The 9,922-nt window shown below is 41.6% G+C and overlaps 1 protein-coding gene across 2 annotated transcripts in view; it reads left to right on the top strand.

The window, feature by feature from the left end:
• Positions 1-9,922, top strand: part of DENND5B (DENN domain containing 5B) — a 110,249-nt gene that overhangs the window by 81,317 nt on the left and 19,010 nt on the right. For both annotated transcript variants that reach the window (XM_027894602.1, XM_027894601.1), the window contains exons 8-9: positions 6,221-6,314; positions 9,689-9,820. In XM_027894602.1, the coding sequence (XP_027750403.1) occupies positions 6,221-6,314; positions 9,689-9,820 (226 nt within the window). The remainder of the gene's footprint in view (positions 1-6,220; positions 6,315-9,688; positions 9,821-9,922) is intronic.

Here is a 9,922-nt window from a genome sequence, read left to right as displayed (position 1 = left end):
AGCAATCCCCAAAGGAGGGAACAGTCCAAGTCTTTGAGCACAAATTGTGCTATACTTGGCCCCCTAACCTCAGGCTTTAGCTGAGTGATGAGTTGCTCTTGCCCATGAAGCAGATTTCAAAATTCTTTGCTTTCTCCAGACATTTGTTCCTGAGCTGTGTTTTGCTGATTTCACCACTATGTGTGTCAGTATTTATTTGTAAAAATCATGCACTAGGAGTGTATGAAATGGGTTCATTTTTGTGCTCCAGTTTATGGCACAGCTTGTGTGGACACTGTCCTGTGGCCTCCATCATCAGCCCTCTCTTCAAGTTGGGAACTGTCCACGGCTTGTCTGCCTGGTCCTCTGGTTCTCCTCATTTTTAAACAGGACTGCTGTTTGCTTGTTACTAACATTTAACATCAGTTAATATTTTTAAATAAAATATTATATTTTTATATATATTTATATATGCATATATAATGCAAAGGAGTCGATGAATCTCTGTATGATGACAGAATTTGTTCTGGTTTTAACTGAATTAGGTTTTGTATGAAAGATGGTCTTTCTCTTTTACTGAGTGCTTCATATTATGTGGTCTTTTATTACCTCCCTATCTATTGGGTACCGTTTCAAGGCTGTCTATTTTCAATTAAGCTTTTTTTTTTTTAATCAAGCCAGACAATTGCATTTTCAAGTAATATAGAGTAGCATCTCTGCAGTGCATCTAAATGAGCATGAAATGAGTCGGCAATGAGCCATCCACACACAGATCTGATGTTATTCAAACTTTGTGAGTAGTAAAGCTCACCTTTTACATACGAAAATCTGAAAGATGCAGTTACTACATAATAGGTAACCTAATACAGCAAACTACTGACAGGTGCAATGAAAACATGAACCACTTATATTTACATACGTGCATTTTCTAGAATAAGGTGTGACTGACAATCTGTGCTTAAAAATGAGATAGGAAATGTGTGCTGGGGTGACTTGGAACCCAATGGGCAAGTCTCCTGAACTGCTGATCCTCTGCTCAACTTGTGCAAGGTGGGAAAAGTGCAGCTAACTTCTCTGAGTTAATATATCATTTTAACACAACTCTGCAGAATTGAAGTTCTCAGGGAAAACTGCATCGAATCCTTTCCTCCTCTGTTCCACTTGCTCTCCCCTGAACAGTGCTGCTGTCTCAAGGGACTTTGCTAATTAAATACCAGTTAGGACAGTGGTTCCTCGGGGCTCCAGGGGTGATGCTGCCAGTTTGCTACCGCTGTTCCTTGCAGAGGATGGCAGTTGTGGGTGCCACCTTTTAAATCACTTCTTTTCACATAAACTGATGAGACAGCCTGTCAGTGCAAGACCACTCTCTTTAAGGCATTTTGCTCATTTTTGTCCATCTGATAAACAGTTTCAAAGCTTTCCTATTCCACCCTTCATCAGAGCTGGGAAAGGTGTTTAAGTCTCCATCTGAGCCTTCATTCTCCTTACCACGGTGCAGTGTTTATGAAGCAGACTCCCCTGTCAGCCCTGTGAGCTCCATCAGGTGGAGCTCAGTTTTGACATTCCTTTTAGTTTGTTTGGTCTGAACATGTATTTGACTTGAAATCTCCGTGCAGTCCCACACAAACTGCATCTGAACGCAGGCAGTTTGCATGTGCAGTGTGTGTGTGTTTAATGTGTGCAGGCTGCATGCACGCTTTAGGGGGATTTGGTGGAGGGTGTAGTACAGCTAATTTGGGGATACAGAAACACAAATAACTCTTTGATGGGGGTATATAGGTAGAATGGGTATTGTCATGATTTGCAGACCTAAGAGCAGTCTGCCTCATGAGATGGTTTATATGAGGAGATTTAGGTTCCGTCCTATAGACAAGTGCATGTCTACTTCCATCTCGCTTTTAACACTGTAAGTAGCTTGTAAATTACAATAGTGACTTTCGTGGTGATGGCAATATTGGTTAAATCCATCTGTGAATGAAGTTCTCTAGCAGCCTGTTCTTGTCTTGCAATGTATATCCTGCCTATTAAACTCATGTCTGGTTTGGGTAGACATCATTTCTTCATTTCTCTGTGGAACTTTAAAAAGCAGGGGGGGGAAAAGGGGAAGAGAGGGAGAGATCTACACATGGTTGCAGTACAGTGTGACCTGTCCCTGCTGTGAGGCTGCTGCTTTGCTAGATTGTTTCTGCCAGCTTCGATGCTGACTACCTTACCACTTTTGTTATAGAAATTAAGCATCACAGGTTAAGTGTCTCCTTTTGCAAGTGTCACTATTACATTTCCTCTAACCTCTGCAAACCTATTCCTATGCTTGTTGTGTCTCATTTGATATTAAACAGCACTGACTGAAATTCACTGTTTTTGTGCTACAAGGATCTTAGTATGAGATATCTTCATTTCATTTCTCTGTATTGAACAGAGTACAGTCTTCCCTAATCCCTCCTCTGAAACATCCCTGCTTTCTCGCAGTCCCTGAAGGTGAGGAGCATTCATCTGTGGACATGGGAGTTAAATACAGGCAAACATTCTGAAACAAGTTTTTTTTCGCTTCTCCATATAGGCAGTTTGTCCCTGGGCTCCCCACAACACCATGCCTGAGCTGCATCTGCTCAGACCCCAGAGACTTGGTGCTTGTAGCAACACCTCCACTGTGAGGAATAAATGAAATATGCCTGTAGTCCATGCTCATGGCTCTACCAGCAAAAAATAAAGGGGAGAGGGTGCTTTTTGGGTCAGGAAATACTTGGGCAGCATCCAGGCTGAGCAGCAGCACTGCAGTTCTGTGCACTCCCAGGTGCCAGGCTAATCCCTCGAAGGTAGGGACCAGCCCAGGAGGGCTTGGTCTCCTCAGATACCTGCTCCATAAGGACGTGGGTGGTAGGGGTTCAGCTGAAAAGCCCGAGACTAAGGTCTGACAAGCAGATGTTTGCTGGTGGGAGTACAGCTTTGCTCACTGCTTTGGCTGAGGTGTGAATGCAGCAGTAGCTGATGGCAGTGCCAGGAGAAGCATCCGGATGGGATTTGGACAGCCCAGGGAAGGTGGTGTGGCTGCTGGGATAGGCTTTTATCCACCTTAAAATCACTCTGAGTGATCGAAAGGAGAGGAAGAGTAATTTAAAATGCAGTCACTGCTGGTAAGAGGAGTGGGAATGGTTATTATATTGGAACATTGTTTTGGGAAAATTCTATGTGGCCCAGTAAAGAAAAGGCTTTAAAAGATTTAGCTGCTTAATCCTGCTTATCTGCTGTTAGATCTTCACAAAATTTCCCAGAGAGATTCAGAGCAGCATTTCAATGCACAGACCTCACCCAGTGACTCAACAGCTCCTCTACCTCAGCTTAGAGGTTGGGGAAGAAGGAACATGCAGCTCACTGTGTGTGTAATTGCTCCAGCTAATGAGTAGCAGTCTTTTTTTCATAAACATCCAATGATCTTTACATTTGTATGCTTAAAATGTTCAAATGGTTCTGATTAATAATCTGGAGAAGAGTCTGTGCCTTCTCCCTGATGAAGAACAGCACTGGAATGAACTGAAAATGCTTTAATGATGGTGTAGTCGTTGTAATTATTCTGTAGCTTTTGTTCTGCTTTCACCTTTGGTGAGACGTGTTCCCTCAAAGGACATTTCCAGCAATTCTTTTGTCTTCCAGTAACTGCAGAAATGCAGGTGGAGAGGCACCCAAGCTCTGTTTACAGTTCAGAAAATACCATATAAATTGGAGCAGAAAAATATTATATTGGTAATGTTTGATCTATAGCTTAACTCTCCAATGTTTTATTGGCATTCTGTCATGTGAAACATAAGCATAGTACTGGCTTGCAATAAATGGAAGGGTAGCTATAGTCACTTTTATGTCTGCTATCTTCTGTTCAAGGGTGTGGGGTTTTGTGCTACATTTCTACTTGTTGAGATTATTAAAATGTAGGGTTTTATTTCTCCCCTTTCAGTCATCTAATGAGGTTTTGGCTATTGCTTCTGAAAAAAAAAATTCAAATGGTGACTTAATAAACTAAGGGGCAGTTTATTTTTAAAACTTATGCAGAGGTGCAGAGACACTTATGTCAGTAATGTATTCCTCTGAGAAGGTATCAGCATTTGCTGTGCAGACACCTATTGGGCTGTTTCACTTAGTTACCAGAGACATGAGGCTACATTGCTTTAAAAATAAATTCTTTGTTGTATGGGATGCTGAGGTGAAGAACCATAATTACATGCAGACCCAGATTTCTTCCTTTGTACTTGTTTCCTTGATGTTATTTGGGAGGTAGGATGGGACTTCAGTTTGTCTATAAAAATTACAGTTCCTATGACCTTTTTTTCCCCCTTTTTTATCTGTCCTGTTAGCCAAAATTCAGTCTTCAATTGACCCACCAGAGGAATTGGTGGAGACAGTTAGGTATGTGTATGCAAAGTCCTCTCTGGAAACAGGAGGTTTTGTTTATCAGAGGTCACATCTCTGTACTTCCCTTGGATCAGGCTTCTCTCCCTGCACATCCCAAATGGTCTGCCAGACATGTCAGAACCTAAGTCCAGCTCTGTGCAAGAGTTTTCTCCCGCTGACATGAATCTGCCTGTGTTACCAGCTGAAATTCCTTGCCCGAGCAGTTCAGATCCCAGATCTTATTTGTGTATGCTCTTGTTTGGATGAAATGGATGGCTTTGGGATCTGGAGACTGCTGTTCTCACTAATACCACCAGTGTGGAGAGGCTCACCAAGGACACACGTCTGTCTTGGATGTGGACATCTCCAGGTTCCCTCTGTATAGATCTGTCAAAGGCAGAGAACTCAAATCCCCAGGAGCTCTACCTGTTGGTCACAGTTCCTATAGAAAAAGCCATCTCAGAGCAGTTGTTCTGGCACGGTGCCCAGCATGGACACTTCAGTCTGGAGTAGAGGGACCATGATGGAGATGGGGTTTGAAGGGTCCCTTTGACTCAAGTGCTAAGATTGGTAAGTGTGGGTTGTTATCTCCTTTCTATTGCTTTTTTTTGGCATAGTTTTAACCTTTTTGTTCTTCCGGATTTAGTTCATCTAGATTCTTCCAGACAGTTTTCTCCTGTAGGTAGAGCCTTTTTCATACATCTTGCCAGGCACTGGAGTTGGAGCACTGCTCTGAGCAGGATTTGGGTTCTCTTTCACCTTGGTTTCACTCTTTGCCTTCTAAGTGCAGGAGAGAGGCAGGTGACTTCATCAATTGACTGAAAGGCTGTACTCTTAAAGGCTTTTTTTTAACTGTATTGGAAAGATAATTTTAAGTTTAATAAACACAACTACAGTAATCAAGTGATATTCTTAAGATACAGCCTTTGTGTGCATTAAGCTGCTTATTTTTAATGCTTGATAGGTTGCTTTATACAGTGTTATTTCATCTTTCTTTTATAAATATTGCATTAACTTCATTTTCTCTGCATCAATTGAGCATTTTTTGTTTTCAAGGATTTGGTGTAAAGGAGTTGGACACTTGAGAGATCCAAGGTTGCTCAGTTTCAAACCTGGTTACGAGGTGGCTGCTTTCAGGCAACAGCTTCAAATGAGGAAAAATTAGGCGGAACTTATATTGATCATGTGGAAAAAAACCCAGGCTTTTTTTTGATATTTAGAAACCTCATGCAAAAAAACCCCAGAAGGCAAAGATAGCAACAGGATTAATCTCAGGAACATCAATGTTGTTGTAGCCTTTAGACATAGATGCACCCAATATCACAGTAGTTACTATTGCAATGAGAAATTTCTCTCAAATAATTCCTGGAAGAACCATTGAAAGTGCAGAAAGGAGAAGCAGTACTTCTCAAAAAAAGGGAAAATCATAGAGGTTGCGACTCAAAATACATCATTGTAATTTTGTTTGTTTCTGCGGGCACTGCTTTTATCAAACCTCATCAAATGCAGCAGTGGTGTTCGGTAATTAAGTACAGCAGTTTACTTGGTGGTGGCATCAGTGTTGCAGTATGACCTGTGTTTGGGTGACAGGAGCTCTCACTGGAGACCATGGCAGGCAGTGGGCATGTTTCCATCAGGATTTTTGTCCCTTGGGTGCACAGTGGCCTGTTGCCTGCCAGATGGCTTCCCGTGGGGAGGTCAGGCACCACTTTGCACCCATGTTTACTGCATGGTCTGACTTTGGGTTTCTCCTTCTCTTGCTGTAGCCCCATTGGGTGTCCTTTGGCTCCTGACCAGTCTTCCCCTCCTGATTTTTTCCCTGCTCATGTGTGTATTCTCTCTCTCTCTGACTTGCCAGCCGCTGGGCCAGCCGCAGCACCACCACGCAGCGCAGGAAGGACCGACTGCGGCAGCACTCAGAGCACATCGGCTTGGACAACGATTTGAGGGAGGTAGGTGGCATCATCTGCGGGCAGCACAAGCTGTGATCCAGGAGGTAGAGGTTTGGACAAACAATATGTTTATTGCTTAGGGCAGTTTTGTGGCTACTGTGATATTTGTTTGGGTCTCTGTAGCCATTTAGATGCCACTTCGCTTGTCACAGATGCTTGTGTATGTTGTACAACTTCAAAGTACACAACATAAATAAAGTGCTTTTATTATTTAGGAACAAGACAGCCCCACTGTCATCAGAAAAAAATGGCTTATTTGCTGGTTTAGACCCTGGTCATGTTACTGCATGCAGGCAGCAGAGTTCTGGTGCCTGCCTGAGTGCAGCTGCTGAGCTCTGGCCAGGGTAGAAGTCTCTGGAAAAGTCAAGTCCTTGAAGAAATGTCAGTGCTGTAGAAGCAAATGAGGCAGGGTTCTTCCCTTTTTTTTAAAGGAAATTTTTTTTTTTCTGTCTCTTACGTAGATTCCTGACATGAGTAAGCCTATTTGAAAGGTTTAAGACTTTGGGGCCTTTTTATGCCTAAAGCTTGGAAACTCCCATGCATCTTGTAAATGTCAGTCACATACATGCATTTCTTTCCCATCTTTTCAGTTCCTTGTCCTTCGTTAAATATTTTCTGCCACATTTTTCCATTTATGTCCTTGTGCTTCTTTTGTATGTCACCAGCAAAAACAAAGCACTCATGCTGTTTTGTGGTAAATCTTGCTGAATAATGTTGGCCAGTGTTGGAGTTTGCCCTCTGAAAGAACCTGAGCAGATGAGTGGACTCTTCAGCCGTAGCTTTAAATGATGTTTCAGTGGAAACACAGCAAAACAGCACTTCTACGTATTTGTTGCTATTTTTGCTAATGTGGCTTTGCAAGTATATTTTAAACAGTGCCTTGTGTGTATCTCAGCAGAGCCTTTTCAATACTTTGTCATGTATTTACATTTTTCTTTTTTTTGGCTGTGGATCATATGCATGCTTCTTTTGCTTTGTCTCCTCTTTCCTTCTGGCTATTCTGCCATTGGGGCATCTGCCTCCTCTTAGCCATCGGAGGAGCTTTTGCTTCGTCAGAACTCAATGGCCTTCTGGGAGTGGGATCAGGGACCACCCCCTCCTGCACGGCCTCCTAAAAAATCCTTCTCTGAATGCTGCCTGGTATGTTTTAGTTTTTCTTGTTGAAAGCTGCTTCTGAGATGTTGCTAGCATGAGGAACCTTTGTCTTCACAGCGTCTCAAACCTCTCCCTTTCTTGTAGAGTAGGAGCACGTCCCTATAGCGCTTGGAAGTGTGGTTATAATCAGAAAAGTAGCTGGAAATGAGCTTCCCCTCCAGTTCCCTGGCAAACATAATGGCTCCAAGGCTGAAAGACAAGAATTTGTTTCACTTTTTTTTTTTCCCCCATGTTGCTCAGCTGGTGTCAAATCCAAAAAATTATCACTTTCTGGCTGCTGAATCACTGCATCCCACTGTGGAAGAGGGTAGTGGTGTGTGAATGCTGATGAACAGGCAAAGTGCAATCAGCTGATTCTCTCAACCTACCCTTGTTCTTCTTGTGAACTTACAAGAACTAATACTATTTTTTTTTTTATTTTAGTGTAATAACAAGATATACAATGAAAAAATTAAGGTTATCCATGTTTTGTACTCTTCAGACTATAACCACACTTTGCATTTTATTTATCCCTTTACATTTAAAAAGAAATATTAGATTTCCTAGTTACATATTGCCTTTATTACTTTTTTCACTGGTTTTGCTGTTAATTTTTGCACTGAGTTGGATGGAAGTCACTTGTGAGATTGCTTGATGGACAACATGCTTTCATTATCTGTGACTTTTCATTTTTTATTCCCACCTGTAGTTTTTCAGCTATTTTAAAATCCTTACAGTATTGGTGAAACTGTAATCACCTAACTGAGCACTTCTGTTGAACACAGCTTTTCATAGCAGAACCCTACGTTCTTGTCTGACCTCTTGTTGGGGTGACATTAAGTGGTTCTTGTCCAAATTTTGTGTTGGAAAAATCCAGTTCTGTCAGAAAAACTGTACTCTCTTAAAAAAAAAAAAAAAAAAAAAAAAAAGTGAGCTATTTCAGTCATCTTCAACGTGTTTGGATTTTGCTTTTGCTTTTCCTGATTTAGTGGAAGGTGTCCATGCCCTGGCAGAAAGGTTGGAACTACATGATCTTTAAGGTCTTTTCCAACCCAAACCATTCTGTGATTCTATGATACAAATTTTCTGCCCAGGCAGAAAGCTCCAAGGGTTCAGCAGCCATAGTGACCTCTCAGTTCCCCAGAAAACCCAGCCAGCAGCAGCACTAAATCCCTGGGGAGATGTGATCCAGCCCTCTCTGGGAAAGAGTGATCATTGTCACATACCATCCCTCAGAGAGGCATCGTTAACTGGATGAAAACACACTGTGGAAACAGAGAATTCCCACACCAGGCTCTGAGTACTGTGTTTCAAGACTCTTATGAGGGATCATTCTATTATTTTACTCTTTTTAACAAAAACTTTATGAATAATGCTTGAACAAGTGGCCCACTTCTCAGCCTTGCTCAGCCCTCTCACTGATGTTGGGGTCAGAGGTAACTGGTTGATTTTTATTTTTTTGTGTGGGTGTGTTTTTTGGCTTAACAAAATGAAAACCAAACTGAAAAATACAGAAGACAAGGCAGTGGAGCAGGAAAGTTTGAAAGCCTATTATTATAGCTTGGATCTTTCTTTAAAGAGTATGCTGATTTTTTTTGTCCATACTTCACAATTACCACCCCATATAAAAACATGAATGATCCTTACTGTCAGTTTTGTTTAAAATGAGCTTCACTTGTAATCGGGAAGTTAATTGAGAATAAAGACAAGTCTCATTTTTCCCACATAAACTATCCAGATGAAAAGTAACAGATGAAATCTTTCTCCTTCACTACGTGTATTCCTGCTTCTAATTTAATTTCAAAGGATTTTTTTAATTCATATATATATATACTATATATATATAATCTGGTCACAAATTAGACAGTTTTTAATTTTTTTTTTTTAAGTGAGGCTCAGCAGTGGAAAGAAACTGTACTGGGTGTTTTGACTTTATTGCTGAAGGAAGGTGTTGCACTTTATGCGCTTGCTGTGCCTAACTTGATGCTGGTGGCTAACAGCACAGTTCACTAGCTAATGTTGACTGATTCTGTACCACACAGGAAAGTATCTTGCTTTTTCTGTTGTCAGAAGGGATCACTCCACTCCTCCAGCCTGACACCTAAACATCAGACAAATTAGGATTTTGTTCCTAGGTTAACACTAGCTTGTTCCTTTCCACCAGCATTTGCTCGCCTAGGATTAGGGTGAGGAGAGTCTCTCTGACTGGTAATATCTGAAATGATTCTCTTTATTTTTAGAAATACATGCAAGAGGCAAGGAGTTTAGGAAAAAATTTAAGGCAGCCCAAGCTCTCAGACCTCTCTCCGGCTGTGATTGCACAAACCAACTGGAAGTTTGTGGAAGGGTTACTGAAGGAATGTCGCATGAAGGTAGGTTGTCCCCTGTGTGCTCCTTCCCCTTGATTACACTGAGCCTAAATAGCATCTGCAGATGGTGATCTGATTCACAGCTGGAATGACATTAGTCTGTTG

The sequence above is a fragment of the Empidonax traillii genome, unplaced genomic scaffold (genome assembly GCF_003031625.1).
Source record: "Empidonax traillii isolate 1590-97213 ecotype Southwest subspecies unplaced genomic scaffold, ASM303162v1 scaffold434:size946695, whole genome shotgun sequence".
Taxonomy (NCBI): Eukaryota; Metazoa; Chordata; class Aves; order Passeriformes; family Tyrannidae; genus Empidonax; species Empidonax traillii.
Note: the sequence above shows the minus strand (reverse complement) of the source record. Positions and strands in the feature narration are given on the sequence as shown.